This window comes from Eretmochelys imbricata, chromosome 4, assembly GCF_965152235.1.
Source record: "Eretmochelys imbricata isolate rEreImb1 chromosome 4, rEreImb1.hap1, whole genome shotgun sequence".
In the NCBI taxonomy this organism is placed as follows: Eukaryota; Metazoa; Chordata; order Testudines; family Cheloniidae; genus Eretmochelys; species Eretmochelys imbricata.
Genome location: NC_135575.1, coordinates 5,149,133 through 5,171,184, shown reverse-complemented (window position 1 = coordinate 5,171,184; position 22,052 = coordinate 5,149,133). Strand labels below are relative to the sequence as shown.

At 47.2% G+C, this 22,052-nt stretch overlaps 1 protein-coding gene across 3 annotated transcripts; it reads right to left on the bottom strand.

The window, feature by feature from the left end:
* Nucleotides 1-6,547: 6,547 nt before the first annotated feature.
* Nucleotides 6,548-19,892, bottom strand: PPP1R3B (protein phosphatase 1 regulatory subunit 3B). 3 transcript variants are annotated; one of them, XM_077814809.1, is made up of 3 exons: nt 19,808-19,851; nt 17,723-17,961; nt 6,548-10,456 (listed from the first exon to the last, which is right to left on the bottom strand). In XM_077814809.1, exon 3 carries the CDS (start codon nt 10,423-10,425, stop codon nt 9,568-9,570), a length of 858 nt encoding a protein of 285 aa, XP_077670935.1. In that variant the 5' UTR covers nt 10,426-10,456; nt 17,723-17,961; nt 19,808-19,851; the 3' UTR covers nt 6,548-9,567. The 3 variants fall into 3 exon arrangements, with proteins under 3 accessions (XP_077670935.1, XP_077670934.1, XP_077670937.1); XM_077814808.1 differs by lacking the exon at nt 17,723-17,961 and having other exon boundaries at nt 19,808-19,892; XM_077814811.1 differs by lacking the exons at nt 17,723-17,961; nt 19,808-19,851 and adding an exon at nt 11,520-11,598.
* Between the last annotated feature and the right edge of the window lie 2,160 nt (nt 19,893-22,052).

Sequence of the window (22,052 nt, the reverse complement as noted above, 5' to 3'; positions counted from 1 at the left end):
AGCTTAGGGGGTCTTTCGTGTGGGTCCCCACATCTGAACCCTAGAATTCAGAGTGGGGAAAGAACCCTGACAACAGTTAAGAGCCATCAGTGAAAGTTTGGTTTAAGTGACTTGACAGCATCACATACCAACTCGGTGGCAAAAGCAGGGATAGAAACCAGTTCTCCACGGGATCAGTCTTCCCCTGCCTCATGTTCTACCTTCTGCAGCCAATGAGACTGGGGTCTTTCAGACAACAGCCTCCTTCACTACACAACCCTGACTCATTCCCAGAGGATATCCCGTCAACCTGCCCCTAGCAGCTGGGAGAAGCCATTGCAGAGAAAGCCCGGCTCAGCTCCTGCAACCCTGAGCTGGAGCACGCTCAATCACACTGGGACTGTGCATGCACCATCCCCCCCATCAACACACAGGTGCATGCTCAGTGCGGACAGAATCTTCAGCGAATTTAGCTGCCAAATTAACAAGTGTCCACCAAGCATGTGCAAACTGAAATTTTTCTCAAAGCTTGGCCAGATTTGGGTGAATTTTCACAGGAATCACAAAAGGCAAATTTCCATGCTCTGCTCCAAAACATGGACGTGCAAATGCTTCTCAATTAAATGGTTGGATTTTTTAATTTTTTTTTTTTTAAAATATGGACAAAAACTTATTTTCCCCGATCTCATTCTCAGAAACGTTTTAGCTGAAACCTAACAAAAATCAACCTGAGGGAGATGACAGCTAAATGATTAAAGTTTGGCAAGGTTATAAGCAACAAAAAACAGGGTCTTATAATGGAAAGCGACAGGCAACCTTTGGTACAGGCAGTGCTACCTGCGCCGCCCACGAGGGCTAATTTTAAAGTTGAAAAGTGGCGTGCAGAAGGCTCTGGTATAATTGCAATGACACTGGAACAGTACAGAGGCACAGACATCCCTCCTGTGCTATACTCGGTGTTTTAAAGAATTCCTCTCCCTGTACAAGTATTATCTCCCAGCTTTACAAGGTGTTCAGCTAATCAAACCTTATGCTTGGGGCCCAGCTATTCCTCTGCTCAGCTCTCCATCTCCTGTTGCTCATTTACCAGCAATCCTCACCTTCAGAGTAAACAGGAATATGAGCTGCTCAAGGACATGCTCAAGGACATTTTTAAATACAGGAACATTTTGTCTCCAAGAATAAACTGTTTCAGGCTGTCACCAGCCTCGCTGAGGTTCCTAGCCAGGTCCAGAGCAGTGGGATTCTCTCTACCCACATCTGACTGCCTCCTAGTCCCTTATCAGGCACACCTGTAGGTCATCCACAGGGGTCCCAAGGGCATGACTTGCCCCTCCTCTTCTGTCTGAGCTGCCTGCGTTTGTCCTGCTTAGCAAGCTTCTGTTGGTGCAGCTCTGCCTCCTCGCTCTGACAGCCCGGGCTGCCAGCTCCATTTGCCTCTCCTCCCCTAGCTGCCTTTTCCACTCCAGCACCCACAGCTCTGGACCTCTTGCCATCACCACTGCCTCTGCTGGATCATCCGGGGAACTGTCAGCTTGGTCCCCTGCACGCCTTGTAGGAGAAAAGGAACCCCAGTGGCCACCAGTTTGGAGCAGGTGCCCTATCCTGCCTCGTGGCAGGAGTGCAGCATGGCCACTAGCCCCAATTACTTCTGATCAGCAGCTGACAGGCCTTGCTGTGCACACAACTCTGCTAGCTGCTTCTTGGCAAACTCAGAAAATGTGTCTTTGCTCCTCCTGCCCTTTCTGCTGCTTTCCTTGGTTCTGTTTCTTTTACCCGACATAAAACACAGGAGAACAACAAAACTAACCTTTCCTGACTGTTCCCAGCCTTCTCCCACTGAATCACTTCACAACCTAGTTTACCGGGGCTTGAAGTGTGAACCTCAGACAACCTGCCAGCTGCGTGTAAAACCTGCAATTGACTCTGCCACTTGGACATTCTGCTGAGGGCACCCCAAACCGTAAGCCACTGGATACCATTTTACCTCAAGAAGGGAGAGTTTTGCTGGGGTTAGATGGTGTCAGCTCCTTGCCACACTCATGTGGCTGCCTCACCAGCAAACTCCTAGAGACTCCGGAAGGTACAAGTGGCCCAACTGAATTGCTCTTGCTGTTCCAGTCGGCTAGGACACTCGTCATGCTGTGTCTTGGGGCAACGTTGCTGTGCAGATGCTGCATTTCATCTTTTAGTAAGTAGGTTCCTGATCTTGAAAATCATCCATCGGGCCAGACATCAGCCACCTCCTCTCTAGCCAGAGCCTACCCACACAGCTGCAGTCTCTCAGAGGGGTGCGCGTAATCCATGAAGCTATGGAAGCAGCACAGGGAGCCAGAGACGAAGCATCCTCAGTCAAGGACATGCAGTGAAAGGAGGAGCTTCCAAAAGGAGATTATACAAGACTACTCCAGAGTCTGACAGAGGACCTTGCTCTGCAGTTAGAGCTTTCCACAATAACCACACTAAAAATAAAAGTTTAGATGTATATTGCAAGCAAAGCTTCCTGTAACCAGAGAAGGGGGAAGACTTAATGAGCTGCAACCTTATTGTGCAATCTAGTTTACCTATGCTGATCGGCACTATAGAAAATCCTAGAGATGTACTTCTCCCCACGGGCCCATTTTACTGCTGTGCTGTGGGGTTTAGTGAGAAGGTGGAGACACCAGTATTTTATTCAAATCAGACTCAAAAAGGAAAGCTTAACTTTCTTCATATTAAACAGCAAAAGCGTCATTGCATTTGACAGGTTAATGGCAGGGTCAATGTCAACCTAATCCCATTATAATAAAGCCTTTATAAACAGCATAATCCCAGGCAGTCTCCCATTGCTATTTTGTGAGCGCTTATAAATCTCCCCACTGTATTTTCCACTGAATGCATCCGATGAAGTGGGCTGTAGCCCACGAAAGCTTATGCTCAAATAAATTGGTTAGTCTCTAAGGTGCCACAAGTACTCCTTTTCTTTTTGCGAATACAGACTAACACGGCTGCTACTCTGAAACCTATAAGGTAAACACTTCTAGTGTTTGAGTGAGAGACGTTGGCTACCAGCATTAATAGTATTTGTTCAGACTTCCTTACCTGTCCAGTAGCAGCAGACTTTTAGGATGGTTCACGAGCAAACTGCAGTAGCAGCTCCCTGCCGTTAGCTCACCTGTGAACGAGCTGGACATTCATCACGGAGATGTGGCACCCCAAGCACTGGCTAACGCATCTGAAAAGAACTGTGGAACACCACGGTTTTATTTTTAAGTGTCTTTACAAGGAAGAGGAGTAGAGTTTTGGATGCAAGGGCTTCCGTACATTGTGCAGAACTCTTTGAAGAGATACTGGCTTGCTATAGCTTGTCTGATTTGATTTTTTTTTTTTTATTCCTGAAGTGATAAGGGTTCTTTAATGCTACCCACTGTGAATGGATTCACAAAAATCTCGTAAGAGGATTCCAGGATTATCTGTGTGTATCACTCGGAAGCCTAGAAGTCTGTGCGAGTGTGAAGCAATAGAAGCAGCTGCAAACATGGCGGAGAGAGCTTTTTCTTCAGCAGATCATCAGGGTCAATCAGCCCTGGTAGGTGTGGTCTGTTACCATCCTATTTTAAAGTTCTCAACCATTTTTTGCCCGCCCTTCCCCCATTTTTAAACCCACAGTTTATGAATTACACCCTTTTAGTGACTTATACTTAAAGGCTTTTAAAAGCATGTAGGTGCCATGGCTACCCGAATTTAGAGAAGCAAGTCAGAAAATGGAAATAGTTCTGCTCTGTGAATTGTAATGTTTATCCTACAAGAAGTCTGGCCACTAATACAGCACTTGTGATGTCAGAGGGCTAACTTCCAGTGCTGAACAGGTCACATATGAAACTGTGTGTTTGTATTACCCTTTCAGCTCCACACAAGCAACACCCTTCTCTTGGACAGGCCAACACTGATGTGCTTCCCAGGACTACCTCCCCCCCACAAAACACTCTACGGCCACCCTCACCCTTTCCCATGACTCTCACATGGCTGACTCTGTTTTGAGTGGAGTCAGTTAATTCTGAGATGTTATTTTGCTTCCAATATATAGCAGAACTATATGACTAAGGGCTTGGCTACCCTGGCACTTTACAGAGCTGCACCTTTCTCGCTCGGGGGTGAAAAAACACCCCCGAGTCCTACAAGTTTCAGCGCTGTGAAGTGTCAATGTAGGCAGTGCACCAGTGCGGGGCGCTATTCCCCTCATGGAGGTGGTTTTTTCAGAGGGCTAGGAGAGCGGCGCTGCTTTAACATTGCCAGTGAAGACACACCCTAAGTTAATGCCCTCCCTTTGGGAACAAAGCCCACCACCATGCAAGGAAGGGGTTTAGACAGGTTTCAGCATGTAAATAGCTTTAGTGACAGCATAACAAAGGTTTGTCTCTCAGCCAATAGTGTGTGAAGGAACAATTTGATACAATCTATTTTCCATGCAGACAATTCTATGAACGTTAGCTATATTGATAGACATTTGGGGCAGAAATGTTAGCTCCCACCTAGGTTTATACATTGGTAGTTACAAGTTTATTCACAGAGTTAACTCCACTTCCTGCCCACCCTAATGAACTCCTTTATAAGCTGATCTGTAGCAGAAATCCTCTTTATAGCTTGAAAAAAGTTAAATGGCTGGATTGTATGGAAGCATTTTTAATATTACCAAATTTCATAGACCCCATTTTTAAAGCAGTGAGTTGTGGATTTTCATGAAAGGAAGGGTCTTGTCAAGGCAACACACTCTCACACAGATCATTGGCTATTCTGGCTACACCCACAGAATATTCACTATTCACCACTCTCCTACTAGGACACAGAAATTAAAGTTATGAAAGTGAGAGAACTAGCAATAGCCACATTCAGGAACTGCAGTATTTTTTGAGTATGAAGGCTGGCTATTTACTGGCCCCAAGCCACACTACACACTCAGTCGAACTGTAAAACTGACTCCTGATGCTTAAACAAGAACAGATGCAGTTACATGCAGAAAGGCATTCAAACTTCCACTGGTATTCTTAGCCATGACTAGATGGCAGATCTCATCAGAGCTGAGCTTTTCCGTTACAACCTCATGGGATAATCTCCAAGAGCAGGCTCTGTTGGTGGTTTCACATTGCATGAGCTGGCTTTAATTACCAGCTTATTATATAGCAAATTTCCCCTCTTGCTCTGGAAGTTGTGCAGCTCAAGAGCTTATGTTAGTGTCAATATCCTTCAGAAAAGTAGCTAATGTTTTTGCCAGTGCTTTTCTTACAACTCAGTTTTGTTCTGCAAGTTAATACGAGAAAGTTACAATATCTTTGAAGTGAACTCAACAGAATCTGATTAGCATTGGATTGTTCTCTTAGGGGAGATCTGAGGCCTTTACCCCAACCTTAGGTCGTGCCAAGGGGCCTTACGATGGGCATACACGGGAGCCAGGCCCAACCTGCTGAAAGACTCAATCAAGTGAGGGTTTTTTAGTGTTACTTGCACAAAGCTTTAACCTCCTTGCGCTGCCTTTCATTTTGCTGAAACTTGGGACTTCTCAATACTGTGATCAGTTGTGTATTTATACCATAAATCAAGGAAATCTGGTTGAAATGAGAGCAAGTAGCTTTCCCCTGATTTAATACCTCCCTCCAACTGAGAGACTCCCGAAGGACTAGCCAGTATTATGCTCAGATGAAGCCATCAGCCCAGAGTTTGGTTTTCTGATCTGGTTATTTTCCTTAACTCTAAATTTTTTGCTTTCAGCATGTATAAGGAGCATCCACTGTCGGAATAATTCAGATAGCCAGCATTCACTTTTGAATCTTTCACTTCCACATCCTAGGAACCTGGAGGAGACCTCAGTATGACTCAGGAGAGTACAACATGTAGATATTTGAAGTGCTGGAAAACTCTGAAAAGCTTAGCATTATTAAGAAGAAACCTTCCCAATGCCCACTTTAATGCTCAGTAAATTTCTGGTTTCAGAGGGAAAAAAGGAGTTAATATGGTATGCGTGGGACTGCAGTCACTTTGCAAGATAAACATTACAACTCATGATAGCATGAAGTTTGCATGTGCAACTTTAATTGTAAAATAAGTCAAGCAGTAGTTAATTGCCATTTATTAGATTAAAATTATAAATTCAGTGCTCTAGATAGAGTTTTCTTCGTACATTGAACCCCAATGAGAAGCACTATAGTCTCCAAAAGGCTCAATATAGCTGGTGAAAAGTTAGGGATAAGAATAATCAATCCTTTATTCTTCCCCGAATGACAAATACTTCCTGAGAATAGCTAGTATTTCTAGTGTACTTGGCATATTATACAACTGAAGCAGAAGAGAAGACAGATTGAGCCCTCAAAGTCAACAGCTCCACTAGGAAAAAAGTTCTATGAGTAACATTTCTAAATCCAAGGTCGAAGGAAAAGGCAATTCCTTCCCATGGTAAGTGGTTAAGTCAGATGTTGATGTGTATTGCCCTCTCCCTCCAAAGAGGCTTGTCTGATTTGCAGGTGTTCCCATCCTCATACCCTGTGGTTAAGATAAAGTTCTGTCTCCTGGCAACGATACAAAGATAACAACCAGGCACCTTCCGCTCTACTTTTATTTTCACTTTCAGATAAAAACAAACCATTGTTCTTTTAAAAGAGAATAATCCATTCATTTGTGATTATAAAGTGCATTTTTCACCTTGAACTTTGTGTACAAAAACATTTTAAAAGACACAAACATGCAAAAACAGCTTAACAAGGCACTTCCAGGCATAAAACAAGGACAGCAATGTCTCACTTCTACATTCACATTGGCGAAAGAAAAGTGTGAAGAGGAAAGCTCCAAAAAGTTACCTTTTTTATTTTTTAGAATCATCATTGGTCAAAGAGTCAATTCCCAGCACAATGCTTACACAGCGTCAAAGCGTATGTCACAACTTCCAGAGCTTTTTCCCATCCACTGCAGTACACATTGCTTCCATTGGCTGGTATGCATGGCCCCTTCATTGTACCACCAGAGGAGGAAATAAAAGCACACTACTCCCATGGCACTACGGAACACATCACTGTTGCATTTTAGGGAGTCATGGTTAGGATCCAAAGCTGTGCTAGAATAGGTTAGCTAAAAGTTGTAGCTGTACACTAGATTTTTAGAACATGTTAGCTAAAAACAACCATACCTTTAAATCCTAATAATGCTAAACCCCTGACCCATTCACAGCCGGCCTTTGGAAATCAAAGAATGATTTTAAACCAAACTTGGATAAGTCTTTCCTAAAGACAACTTTATGGAGGACACTATTTAACTTATCAAACAGAAATTCAGGAAACAGACTTTTCAAATTAGTGAATGAAGCCTGTGCAACCCATGTTTACATACACAGTGTCAATTTAATGCCTGAAATTAACGACCAAGTACAATAATGCTTTTCACAGCCCAATACATTGATGCAAAGATCAGAAAGCTATGCATTCTTTCTGTAAGCTCATTGTTCTTACTCAATCATGTCTAATAGAAGGTTGGGTACATTATCTCCTAAAATTATAGGACAGCGTAGAAGTGTTTTGTACTGTGGTCTCCAGAATTAAAGAAGTGATGTTTTTAAAAGCAATTTTTTAATTTTTGAGAATAGCATAGCCATTTGCTTCTTCCCAGGCCCTCCTAAACACAAATACTGGGTATGTGCCAAAATATATAAAGTTTGTGTTCTAGAAAAATAGAATATCTGGAAATATTAAACCCCATTTGAATTATTCCATTGAAGTATATGAAATAAGTTATTCTGCTCGAATAGCAAGACATTGGCTTAATGACTGAAGTGAGTAATTTAGCTACTCTCTCTCTGGAAGTACCTAAAATGACTGTCCTTTGCAATTCACCTCACCGCCAAAACAAGCCATGGTACTCTCCCCTCTAAAGCAACAGATCTCCCTTTTCAACAACAAGAGCAATGATGGCATCTCATGCCCTTGTGAGATCCGTTTTCTTGGGCAGAACTACATTTTGTATGGAAACAGCACCGAAGGCCAATGTGTGCACTTACGAGGTTAAAATTGTGATAGCTTCTACAATGTCAATACAAGATACAGCTGTGACAGCTCAATATGTAATTACAGTGCAAGTCTGGTGTTCTACCAATCTAAGTGAACCCATTCGAGCATGAAAACTGTGAACAAAAAGCAACACATCCATTCTAGTGAGACAAGTTTTAGACAAAACAGTTGACTTGGATTAATACAAACTTTCAGAACTTTTGAAAAGCTAGCAGTCACATTTCAGAAACCTTTGTAGTTCAAGCCACTGCCGTGATATTGTACAAGGCACTCACACCGCACTAAAAAGTTAGTCTCCCAAATAAACTGTCTTCATAGGACATGACAAGCAGCAGCAGCGAGGTCTGTTTATCAAGTTTCAAACCCGCTACAGAAATAAACAAATTCACAAACATGCAACGTACTGACTGTCCATGCAGACTCATGCACGAACCCTTTGGCACCCGGTTTCCTCACGGAATGAAAGCTCATTTTACATTAGCACTACAAGTAGAAGCTGCTGCACTCCCCAGGCACAGTAAGGCAGTTAATAGAGACACATACTGAGAACAGAATGGTGATCTTTCAGCATCTGCAAGATTAAAAGTTAAAAAGAAAAAATCCTCAGTGTTACTCCCCAAGTAGTTCCAGGGGGGCTGGAAGACCTTCTGGGCATATTAACAATTGCAGACAAAGAGCTCTTCCCCTCCATTAAAAATGTTTTTTAAAATACTTGATGAGTCAAAGGATACTACACAGTTCTAAAGGAAAAAAAAAACTCAACTCCTCAACATGGGCAAATCGCTATGAATTTACTACACAAGTTATATTTAAATAAAAATATCTTACAGATGAACTGGTGACTAAGCATACCAGTATCTTCCCATAAATGCAGATCTCGCCTAATATGGCATGAGGCAAAGCTTCTAGTCATGGTTATTGTGTCATTTCTAGAATCTTCTCCATCTCTAACCAAAAGGCTCCAGCACAGTAACAAGGTCAGAGAGAAAGGGCCATTCACGTCCCCCTCTTGCCATAAGCAGGCTAGTTTAGCTTTAATATCTTCTGTCATGTATAAATTACCTGTCAAATAGTCTTCTGGCAAAGCCAACTTGCATAGTTCTACAGAAGTGGTAGAGCATAGTTAAAAAAGCCTCCCTCTTTAATATACTCAAGCCTGTAACAACCCTAATGTGCAACCCAGGACACTACTACATATCTAAGTGAATAAAGCAATCACTGAAGTAGTAAGTGTTTAACTGGAGGAGACTAGCAGCATTATACAGAAAAGGACTAGCAGCACTGGGCAGAAACTCTAGTGAGGTCTCCCATTCTGTCAAACTGTTTCCAAGTGTTGAATCTGGGGGGTAACTATCATGATGCAAAAGACACTTGTTTAGCTGGTATTAAAACCACTTGCGATCACTGAACATTACAGTCATCTTGCTCTACCCCAATGGAGCTTTACATTGCCATGTAAAGTGTCATTTACCCAGCCCTTTGGCAAACTTCACGTTCAGGCCAATTCCCAAGCTTGCAACAGGCACAGCAATAGTTAATGAATCAAGACTCAGTTCCTCTGTTAGTAGTAAGGTCCTAGCTTTTCATACCCTGAGTAGCTAGGCCACTCAGGAAACAAGCCATAGGAGCACCTCGGACTTCCAAATTGATCAAAGGCAATGCCAAAATCAGGTCCAGCCTGAGGCTGCGAGACTTCCCGAGCAGATTTCAGTTCAGACTGTATGATCCTGTAATTCAGGCCTCTGTTGCTGTCCCAATACACTTTCCCATCACACTCGTAATAGACTGCAAACTCAATTCTTTCATGGGACTGAATTCTCTCTGGCAAGCAGATATCAAAGGAAAATGTGTCCTTGTCTGAACCTGCGTAAGTGTCCTTGACATATTGGCACGGATAGTCTGTGAAGCTTTTCCAAGTGTCAAATGTCATCCTTATTCTCACAGTCTTCTCAAAAGCAAGATTCTTAACCTTCACTGTGCCCACAATAGCTTTATCCTTTAGCATGCAGTTTTCCAGGCAGACAAAATCCGTCTGAAGGCGATTTCTGAAGTCCAAGTAGTCGGCAGAAGGCTGTACGAAATCCAAGACAAAGTTGTCCCTCTCTACCGTCGTCAGACCCACAATATTGTCTATTAACTCTGTGATGTTGAATGGAATATCTAATGGGTCATCAAACTCTGAAAACACTTTAACCATTGTCAGAGCCAAGCCTCTGCTATCGGCAAAAGAAACTCTCTTTTTTACCCTATTTCCCTGGAGAGATGTTGCTGCCTCTCCAGGTTCACTGAACTCAGCCTTGCTGTTCTGAATGCAGGGACGTAATGGTTTGTTTGGTTTTGGAGCTATTTTACAAGCAAATCTCTCTCTTCTCAAGGGTGGAGAACACAGATACAGCTGCATGGCTATGTCCACAGCCATTGCTGGGGTGGGAGCAAAGTAGTCGAGAATTCTGAAAGAAAGAGGGCGAAAAGGTGAGTTTTCATCACATAATTATAGGACCTGAAACGGAGCATAAGCAAGCAACAAGTAAACTTTATTATTCTGTGACATGAGCTCTCTGAGCTCCAGTTACTGCTATATACAGTCAGCTGCTGAAGAGTTTTTTTTCCTGGAGCACACCTTGCCCCCTCATCCCCCTGCAACAACATAGTATCATCAATGACAAGTGTTAAAAGCAAAGCATACAGAGAATAAGAGTAAACTGGTTTTAATATTGCATTTCCTCCATTCTAGCTGTATAAACCATTTTGTTTGTTAAATACTGTGCAGAGATCAACCATCTTTAAATAAATCTAGGCTGTAGGAATCATAGAATATCAGGGTTGGAAGGGACGTCAAGAGGTCATCTAGTCGACCACCCTGCTCAAAGCAGGACCAATCCCCAACTAAATCACCCCAGCCAGGGCTTTGTCAAGCCTGACCTTAAAAACCTCTAAGGAAGGAGATTCCACCACCTCCCTAGGTAATGCATTCCAGTGCTTCACCACCCTACTAGTGAAATAGTGTCTCCTAATATCCAACCTAAACGTTCCCCACTGCTTGAGACCATTACTCCTTGTTCTGTCATCTGCTCCCACTGAGAACAGTCTAAATCCATCCTCTTTGGAACCCCCTTTCAGGTAGTTGAAAGCAGCTATCAAATCCCCCCTCATTCTTCTCTTCTGCAGACTAAATAATCCCAGTTCCCTCAGCCTCTCCTCAGAAGTCATGTGCCCCAGCCCCCTAATCATTTTGGTCGCCCTTCGCTAGACGCTTTCCAATTTTTCCACATCCTTCTTGTGGAACCATGACTGAAAAGGATTACTGGCCCAGGGAATATTTCTTCTACTCTGTCATGGTGTTTCTAGTTATGACAGGTTGCAAAATACTAAACCTAAGTATAGTGCTTTATCCCCACCCCAATGGTTTTGCTGTATTACGGTTAAACGAACATTGGAAGTTAATGTAAAACTTCAGTAGTTTCACAAACTTAAATACAATTAAATATTATATTTCTGCTGTGGTTTCCTCACCAGGAGAGTCTGATATTTTCTCCACTTCACTGCGTAGCTGTAGCTTCCTTTAAACATACAAACAGGAACCGCATATTTCATCAGCAGTAGCAGTATGGAGCTGACATGACCTCTGCGGGGGCGGGGGGACCAGAACCACAGCACAACATAGACACTAGACTTCATAATAACTTGATTTTTGAAGTTTGGGGGATGACACCAAATTTTGTCATTTCTTATGACAACTCCTCAAGTTATTTCAGTATGCTTCCCTCCTCAGACTCTTCTGGCATGATTTTGAGCAGCCAATTTTCTCATGAGCATTGGTGTTAGAGATGAATGCCTTACACAACATGATACTCAGTAGATCTAGCTCCAACTGCTCTTGAGTCACTGGAAAATGGTAAAATGAATGTGATCCTAAGGTCTGATACTATTATCTCATGGGCTACCGACACTAAACAGATGCTGCTCAAGCTTTCCTGCCCCATCCAATATTACTTTATAGCCATGGTGATTCAGGAAATAACGGATAAACAGATATGTATAAATACTCATTTTAAATGGTCACAGAGATGAGCAGTGACATTTTGACAAGGGACTGAGCAGTGTAGCATGGGAGTATTCTAGACCCGTCCCCAGAAAAGGCTAGCAGACACAGCAGGGTACGTGCAGCTGCACAGGATTCGTGCACTTAATGGTAACAGGAATTACGTTCAATTAAAACCAAAGGGACCTTTAGCAAGCTAAACATGCTATAAACACCCCCCCACCACCAAAAGAACCCCACTGGTGCCAAGAGCCACCCCCACCCAAGCCACATCCTGCTCTTGCGGAGTCTTTTGCTGTGTGTGTGCTCACCAGTATCTGGCTCAGTGGCCACACTGACTGAACTTCAAGCCCCAAATTAATGCCACCTCCCACAATCCAGGGAGTCGCTTCTCAGCCCCCACACCAGGTGCTAGGCAGCACCCCACTCAGGAAGGCAATTGATGCTGGGCCCACACAGCCTTCTGCAGTAAAGCAGGTGCACTAAGGACTTCTTCCTTCCAGAGAAGACCCCTTCCTGGTCCAGAACTGGGCATGAGGAACCCAAGGAAGCCCCAACCAGCCTGAAAACCAGTGCCTGCAGGCCTCTTGTCCACCACTCAATACCAAGGGCCTGTTGACACCACCCCACCAGCAGAAAGCATTTGGGGTGGGGGTGTCTCCTGCTAGGCCTCCAGAGAGCGACCCCTCCAACATGTAGGGCCCCCTACCATTACAGCAGGAATTTCCACCCAGGGCAAAAGGCCCCACCTGCCACCATCCACTAGAGCCCTTCCCCTCCCACAATCCTCTGCCTGGACAGCAGGAGCCCCCTGCTTGGGTAGCAAAGCAATGTTGGTGGTGGGGGGGAGGCAGCGTCTCGGCACGCACAGAATTCTCTACTGGGGAGGCTGGGTACCATCAACAGCCCCCTCTTCCAGGCTGTGTCATTCCCCCTCCTGCCCACGTCTCCTGCTACAGGGCATTTGGGAGGGTAGCCCCCACCTACTACAAACAGCAGCAGCCACCTTCCTTCCCCCATCTAGCTGCGCAAAGATGGTAGCAGGGGAGCTGGGTCTGCATCATTATGTTGTTCACACTCAAAGGGTCTTCCCCACAAACATCAGAACTAGAAACAATTGTACACTGACAGCCTACTGCCTAGATTCGAATGACACACGCATGGGCAAGAGTTTGACTTTCCGGGGATGAACTGACTGTTCTCCAAGCCCTGAAGAATACAAGAATACAGGAGCACGATATAGCCCATTGATTTTATTTAACATGTGATTTAAAATGAAGAACTTTTCCTTTAAAAAAAAATAAAATAAAAAAAATCTTTCAACGACTCATTTCCTGTCATTCCCAAATGAAAATCTCTAAACGAGACCGCAGCAACACAGCAGCAGGTGGCTAAAGAGAACCAGGGCTAAATGAGAGATCAAGGCTGCCAACACCTATTGAGAACCGTAGTACCTTACAACTACAATACTCAGGCCAAGAACTATGCTCCTTACAGAAAGCTGTCTAAACATCAACCCTTCTTCAGAACAGCATCAAAATATTTCATCTGTAAGTTGCATTCAACAAGGACTTCTGTTTATTCAGAATGTGTGCCAAGACCTGAGTGCAAAAGTGCACCAAAGCAACAAGCTCCTCCTCTGCTTCCTCATCACAGCCTGACACAGCTCAAATCCAAAACAGGGTGGGCAAATCAAATAAAACAGGGGTGGGCAAACTATGGCCCAGGGGCCGAATCCAGCCCTTCAGATGTTTTAATCCGGCCCTCGAGCTCCCGCTGGGGAGCAGGGTCGGGGGCTTGCCCCACTCCTGTGCTCCCGCCGGGGAGCAGGGTTGGGGGCTTGCCCCGCTCCACACGTGCCATGGCTCTGCATGGCTCCTGGAAACAGCGGCATGTCCCCACTCTGGCTCCTATGCATAGGGGCAGCCAGGGGGGCTCCGCATGCTGCCTCTGCAGTTCCCATTGGCCAGGCATTGTGGCGCTGGAGCAGGGACATGCTGCTGCTTCCAGGAGCTGCTTGAGGTAAGAGCCACCCGGAGCCTGCATCCCTGACCCCCTCCTGCGCCCCAACCCCCTGCCCCAGCCGTGACCCACCTGCTGCCTTCCGAACCCCTTGGTCCCAGCCTGGAGCACCCTCCTGCACCCCCAAACCCCTCATCCTCAGCCCTACCCCAGATTCCGCACCCCCAGCTGGAGCCCTCACCCCCCTCCGCACCCCAACCCCCAATTTCATGAGCATGTATGACCCGCCATACAATTTCCATACGCAGATGTGGGTCCTGGGCCAAAAAGTTTGCCCACCCCTGAACTAAAGTGTCCCAAGCCTCACAGAACAGCATTAAATCCATGTGTGCATTCTCTGCTCTGCTGTACGTGGTCTTGTAAAGCTTCTACTCACACATAGGAAGCTATTGTTTGTATATGCTATTTCATCCTGCAAAACAACACAGCCTCAAATATTCACAACTGCCTGTTACCTCGACCACTCTCAGAAACATTACAGGGTCATGTCTCATTACAGTTAAACCTAGGGAGGTGGTGGAGTCTCCATCCCTAGAGGTTTTTAAGGCCCGGCTTGACAAAGCCTTGGCTGGGATGATTTAGTTGGGGATCGGTCCTGCTTTGAGCAGGGGGTTGGACTAGATGACCTCCTGAGGTCCCTTCCAAGCCTGATCTTCTATGAGCATTGCAGCCTCAGTGTCCCTGGCAATATCTGGATAAGGAAGGATATATTGTGTTATTTAATAAAAAGGTACTCTATCATAAAGCTATTTTGGGACATTCAACCTAAGGGTGTTTAGAAGTCAAACCTCTCACGATGCATCCTATTTAGGCCATTAAAGTCACAAGGCCAGATCTACTGAACTGACTGCAATTTTCAGTTACGATTTTATAACTCAGATGTGAACTTTTGCTCTGGATCGACCTTGGGGCACTTACTTCAAAGTCCAAGAATGCTGGGTGGGACTCTGTTGAACCACCCTAAAAGGAATGGGGAAGCTTTTCATTTTAGTCAGAGACTTACAGTAAGGTTAATGAACTGTCTCAGGTTTTAAAACATTTAGATCTTTAAAAGTGATTCAGTGAATAGCTGTTACTGGAAAGAAGCCCACAAACTCAGCTCTGGAAAACACAGGAAGTGTTCAGCTACAAGAATGCAGAAGTGTGTTTAAAGGGACACTGACAACTTGATATCTTCATTCTTTTAAAGAAAGTTTGAAGTTCATTTGCCCAGTTTTCAATACCACCCCAAAGACTTCAAAACTGTATTACCCTGCCAGTTTCACCCTCTCCTCCGAGCAAATACTGATGCCCTTTCTCCCACCCCAGCTTTTATGGAGCATAAGCAAACCTGGGAACAAAACTGTTTAAATCCATGTTTGTCAGCAGCCTCTGATTATATTGGTACATATCCAAAAATAAGGTTTGTTAACCCATGCTTTCTCTGCTAGCTGTCTGCAGCAGACTAATACAACAAACAGTAGCAAGCATCTTGAAAGAATACTGACAACAAACAAGTTGAAGACAGTTTTACAGGTATGTTGTATGCTGCCCGTTAGGTCCAGAAGAGGAGGCAGTTTGTTCTAAGTGAGGAAGTATTATGCTAGTACCACTTGGTAATCAGCTGTCTTCATTTGGGCCAGGTATATCTGACAAAGTTTTGATGGCATATCTATGTTGGTCAGGGAGCGGAAAAAAACCCCAACCAAACAAAACCACACAGCCAGTTATGCTGACAAAAGCCCTTGTGTAGATGCAGCTATGCTGACAGAGGACTGCTTGTGTCAGCTTAGCTGATGTCGTTCAGGGAGGTGCACCTACAGTAGGAGGCTCTGCCAATACCATTTTGCCAGCAAAGCATCCCTAGCTTCAAGGCCTTGCCTACGTACAGTTGATGCATATGTATGGTCTCTTGAGAAGTTCCAATACCTTCTCTTCTCATCCTCTCAGGAAAGGGAAAGACTGTCTAGGCCTCTCTTGGGCAGCTGGAACTACCAGAGAGCCTGGAACAAGAGGAGAACAGAAGTTCTGAAATCCCTTCTCAAGGGCTTGGGACCTACAGCACCTCTCTCCTAGATGTAGCTAGTACAGAAACTAGAGTTAGCCACAAATCCTTCACTTGCTCCAACATCTCTTCATTTATTGAAAGGGCCCATTTAGATTGTAAGCTCTTATAAGGCAGGAACTGTCTCTTGCTACGTCTATGTACAGTGCCCAGCATAATGGGGCCCTGATCTCAGACACCTCCAGGCACCACAGCAACATAAATACAAATAAATGACTTTGGAAAATCCAGCCATTATTTAGGTGTCTAAATGGGAACAGAGGTCTTCTGGGAGTCTGGCCCTATTGTGTTGTTAGTCAATGACATATAGGAGAGCAATGGTGCAACACATGCCCCTCCTCACAAGAAATCGGAAAACAGTACGACAGCTGGCAATGGGCTGAACGCCATTCTAGGAACAGCATAACATGAAGCCAGTAAAATGAGGATCACAATTGCACATGATGAGCTCCAAGCACATCCTGACAGAGACTAAATAGCCAACAAGGCTAAAAATCCTATCACTATCAATGAACAACTGATGCACAGCAAGAACTAAGCTCCCAGAAGAGGGACCAGAGTAATCTGAAGCCACCACACTCCTTATATATCTGCAAGTAAGGAAGCACTGTAACAAGGGGATAGGCAGGGTGCGTCCCCAATGTCAACACTGCTGCCAGAAAACGTCAAGCTTCCACTGCTTCAGTGGAGGGGACGATGCAGACAATGCACTAAGCACTCTTTGCTCCCAGGCACCAGAGAACCCACACACTGTTCACTCCCACCACTTTGGCTTCTCTGCCAAGAAGTCCTGCAGAGCTTTTTGGAAAAACTTTTACTGAAGTGTCCAGGAGAAGCCAGTTTGAACAGAGGCAAAACGCAGGTTAGAGTCTCAAAGTTCGAAGAATCACTGTGGGGACACCGCTTCTATGAGGGAGGGAATTTACTACTGAGGCTATGTCTACACTGCCACTTTCAGCACTAAAACATTACAGGGGTGTGACAAAACACCCCCCTGAGTGACAACAGTTCTAGTGCTGAAGAGTCACGCTCCCAGCGATAAAGCTACCACCCCTTGTTCGGGGCGGTTATTTTTTTATCGCCGGGAGAGCTCACCCCCAGCGATAAAGCGTGACGACACTGCCCACGACAGCACCGCCAGGACCATGCTGTAATGTGGGCGGTGTAGACATACCCTGACAGCACTTACCACTCCGGAAGAAAGGCGCTTCAGTTACAGGTGGTTAAGAACCAACACCAACAAAAACAGTAAATCAAATCCTAGACAACATAAATGGCGTCTCAGCTTGTGGCCTACAGGTCGGTGAACTTCACCCAGAGACTTTACAGGCATTGATTTTCAAAAGGATTGGACTCAAATTACGAGTTATCGAAATTTAGGCCATGTCTACACTAGAAACCTTAGAGCGACACAGCTGTACCAATGTAGTTGCTCTGCCGTAAGCCTTAGGTTATGATTGCAAGTACTTCTCATCCACTTTACCTATTCTAATGAAGGCCCTCACATAAGAATGCAAGGCCATTCAAGGTTTTTAAAGGTTGTCACCACCTGCAAGTGAGCAGAAACCCAGAGCAGTGACTCTGGATGTTATGTTCATGCATGCCTACCTGCAATGAGGTGGAGAGGGACAGGTGTGTTCTAGAAGACCAGAAGTCTTCCCGTGGGTTTGAGGACTACTCCTACTCAGGACTTTATCACAGCAGCGAAGCTTGAAGGTAACCAAAGCGTCAGATCACTGGGAGGTCTGCGCTAGCGAGTAATGACTGCACATCTCCTGGCCAGCCACAGATGAAACACCATAGATCATCCATGCCATCTGGAATACTTCTCCCTATCAACAGTGACTCTACACAAGAACAGGAACAAGGTGAAACCCCACAAAGACACCAATTGCAATCCAATATGCTTTCAGATACCTCTGAAGGAGCAGCCCACAAAGTGAATCCCTTAAGATCCTCCAGAAGAGGCAACAATAGAACATACAGCCAGACTGGGTCAGACCAAAGGTCTACCTAGTCCAGTATCCTTTGTCTTCCAACAATGGCCAATGCCAGGTGCCCCAGGGGGAATGAACAGAACAGGTAATCATCAAGTGATCCGTCCCCTGTCGCCCATTCCCAGCTTCTGGCAAACAGAGACTAGGAACATCATCTCTGCCCATCCTGGCTAATAGCCATTGATGGACCTATCCTCCATGAATTTATCTAGTTCTTTTTTGAACCCTGTTATAATCTTGGGCTTCACAATATCCTCTGGTAACCGGTTCCACAGGTTGACTGTGCGTTGCGTGATGAAATACTTCCTTTTGTTTGTTTTAAACCTTTTGCCTATTAATTTCATTTGGTGACCCCTAGTTCTTGTGTTATGAGAATGAGTAAATAACACTTCCTTATTTACTTTCTCCACACCAGTCATGATTTTATAGACCTTTATCATATTCCCCTTAGTCATTTCTTTTCCAAGCTGAAAAGTCCCAGTCTTATTAATCTCTCCTCATATGGAAGCTGTTCCATAATATCATTTTCGTTGCCCTTTTCTGTGCCTTTTCCAATTCCAATATATCTTTTTTGAGATGGGGCAACCACATCTGTGTGCAGTATTCAAGATGTGGACGTATCATGGATTTATATAGACACAACATGATATTTAATGTCTTATTATCTATCCCTTTCTTAATGATGCCCAATGTTCTGTTAGCTCTCATTAATATAAAAAGCTACAGGCAGATCAAATGGACACCTGCTGCTAGATCAAACAGCTGACACGAGTCTAAGTTCCACAGTTAGATCTGAACCCAAATCAAAAGGGAATCAAAGAAGTTACCATCTGTCTGGGAAGGTGTAAGTGGGCCCTGCCCCAGCACAGGGGGCTGGACGAAATGATCTCTCAGGGCCCCTTCCTGCTCTGCATTTCTTCATTCTCTAAGTCTGTGGAATCCGGGGTTGCATCGCCTTCCCGAAAACCCCTCTGCTACTGTGGGGGTGAGTCTGGCGGAATAACCTGTCCCCACACTTCAGGCCACGGGCCGATAATTCAGAAATTGCCACTGCTGGGCCCCAAGGCTGCCCCACACCTTGGAAAAGTCAGACGACAGCGTACAAGTGAACTAAAGGAGCCGGTTTCTCCATTCCGCCAGACGCTGCGGTCGGAGAAAAACCGTCTTGCTCTCAAGCCTCACACCAGCGGAGCGGCAAGTTATTCACGGGGCGCCCCAGCCCCAGCCCAAGCGAGCGCTCCCCCGGGGAGCGGCCCCGCGCGGCTCCCCCCCGCGCCGCGGAGCTCGGACTCTGCCGAGCGAGCGCGGGGCGGCCCCGCGGCGGCTGCGGCAGGCAGCGGGCTGGGCGGGGCGGGGCGGGGGGGGTGTCCCGGGCCGCCGCCGCTGTGGCGGGGCGGCTCGCGGGACCCAGGCTCGGGAGGCCCGAGCTCTCCTGGCGCTGCCGGGTTGAGGGACCCGGGGCCAGGCTCGGGCTTTGCCGGGCTCGCCCGGTGCCTGGGGGGCCCCCGGCAGCCAGCCCCGTGACACACGCGCCCGGCCCCGGGGGGAGCCCGGCGGTCCCCCGCCGCCAGCAGCGCCCGGCAGGGCTGGGACGCCGCCCCGGGCCGGGCCGGGCCGGAGCGGAGCGGGCGCCGCGTCCCCCGCGAAGCCTCCCGCAGCTCCCCGTGCAGGGCGGGGCCGGCCCGCGGGCTCGTACCTGGCGCGGCGCATGGGTCCGGCGGGGCGCGCGCAGCCCGGCTCCGGCTCCGGCGGCAGCAGCGGGCCGAGGCTGCCGAACAAGGCTCAAGGGGGGCGGGGGCGGGGCGCAACCACGTCGGGGCGCTCAGCCCCGAGCTCCGGCCGGGCCAGACCATCCCCACTGCAGCCAATGGGAGCGCGCCCAGCCCGACCCGCCAGCCAATCGGAGCGCGCCGAGCCCGACCCGCGAGCCAATGGGAGCGGAGTCTCCGCGTGACCCGCTACACTTTAGCTCGTGAGCATACCCCTGCCGGTGCTCTGCGGAGCAGCCCTGAGACGCCAGCCCCGCGCTGGGCCGGGAGTGAAACAGCCCCTCCGCCAGACACAGCCCCCCCCCTCCAAGGGGTCGAGGGGGGCAGCCCCTCCCCCAGACACAGCCCCCCCCCTCCAAGGGGTCGAGGGGGGCAGCCCCTCCCCCAGACACAGCCCCCCCCCTCCAAGGGGGGCAGCCCCTCCCCCAGACACAGCCCCCCCACTCCAAGGGGTCGAGGGGGGCAGCCCCTCCCTTGCGCAGGCACCCCCGTTGCCCAGAGGAGCGGAGCGATCCCCCGGGCGTGGGCCCCCTCCCCCAGCCAGGGCTTGGAGCGGGGGCAGACGCCCCCACGAGGGCTGGGCGAAGTGGGATAACCGAGGGGGCAGGGCCAGCCCAAGGGATCCACGGGGGACGAAGCCCAAAACTCCCGGGAGAAGGACAGCCCGACCCGCGTGGCCGCCTAACTCGGTATTATTCCCCTGCAGCGCAGTCACCTGCCAGTGCCAGCCCACCTCATCCCGGCGGTCCCCACGCCTCTGGCCTCTGCCTGCCGGCGCTTGGCTTCGGGGCCTTCCCTTTCACCTTTGTCAATGAACGTGGCAGGCTCAGTTCGCTTCCTCCCTTTGCCCTTTGTTATCAGATCGATCAAACGCTAATTCCCGCGGAGCTTCTCCAAAATAGGAATTGTGGAGTGCGGAGATGGGGAGGGGAAACCCCGCTTTCCAAGCCTGCGGTGAACACAGGGCAGGAGAGCTACTCTTTCTTTCCTACAACATTTGCACTCAATAAAAGGATAATCTTAACTAGATGAGGGGGCTGTAAACGAGCAATTAAGCAAACACTTTACAGAGCTACATTAGAAAGAGTACTAGAGTCAAACGTGCTTTTTTCACTGCATGCATCCGATGAAGGTGAGCTGCAGCTCACAAAAGCTTATGCTCAAATAAATTGGTTAGTCTCTAAGGTGCCCCAAGTCCTCCTTTTCTTTCTGCTGATACAGACTAACAGGGCTGCTACTCTGAAACGTGCTTTGACATGCAGGTGTGCTCTGGAGATGTAGGACCACAGCCTTGGGAAATGTCCACACTTGGAGCTATTTGTTGAGCCTTGAGTTAATTGTTTAGTAATTAATTCAAGGTAATTAACACATTTGTAAATACTACTTTGGACACTCCCCAAACGTTTCTTCCCAGACACACATATTTGCTTTACCCTCCCAGATAAGTTTTTAGCAGCCAATTAACTTCAGGCAAAACCACCTGCGACAACCTCACTGCTGTATCTTCGGGCATGGCAACACTTGCAGATGTGGAGCGCAGGGAGTTAAACCAGCCCTTGAAGAAAGCAGTAGGGAAAGCACTGCAGTGTGTTCACACGGTCAGCTGCAAGCACACTGGCGTAGCCCCATTTGCCGCACTTGCAGCGGCATTGGGAGCGGTGCATTATGGGCAGCTGTCCCACAAGGCACCTCTTCCCATTCTGGCGCTGTGGCTTGTGGGAAGGGGGTGGGGCATTCTGGGTCCTGTCCCAACGCCTCATGATGCATCGCTTCGCATCCCAGCAATCCCTGTGCTTCCGTCCACATTTGACGCCATCTTGCAACGCTTTTTGTACTGAGCGCTCTGTCTTCCCTTTAGGTCTGCGGGAATAGAGCCCTAACTGCTGAAGAGTATGCTGATGGGTCTCGCCAGCATGTCACAAATGGCAGTTGAGTTACTCCTTAAGCGACAATCTGACAGTGAGGAGTCCGATGATGATGTCGACTCGCATAACGCTTACGACACGAGATTGCTTAGTGGCATTCACAGACATGCTCACCGCAGTGGAACGCCAATTTTGGGCTCAGAAAACAAGCACTGAGTGGTGGGATCACCTCGTCATGCAAGTCTGGGATGATGAGCAGTGGCTGCAGAAATTTTGGATGAGAAAAGCCACTTTCATGAGACTGTGT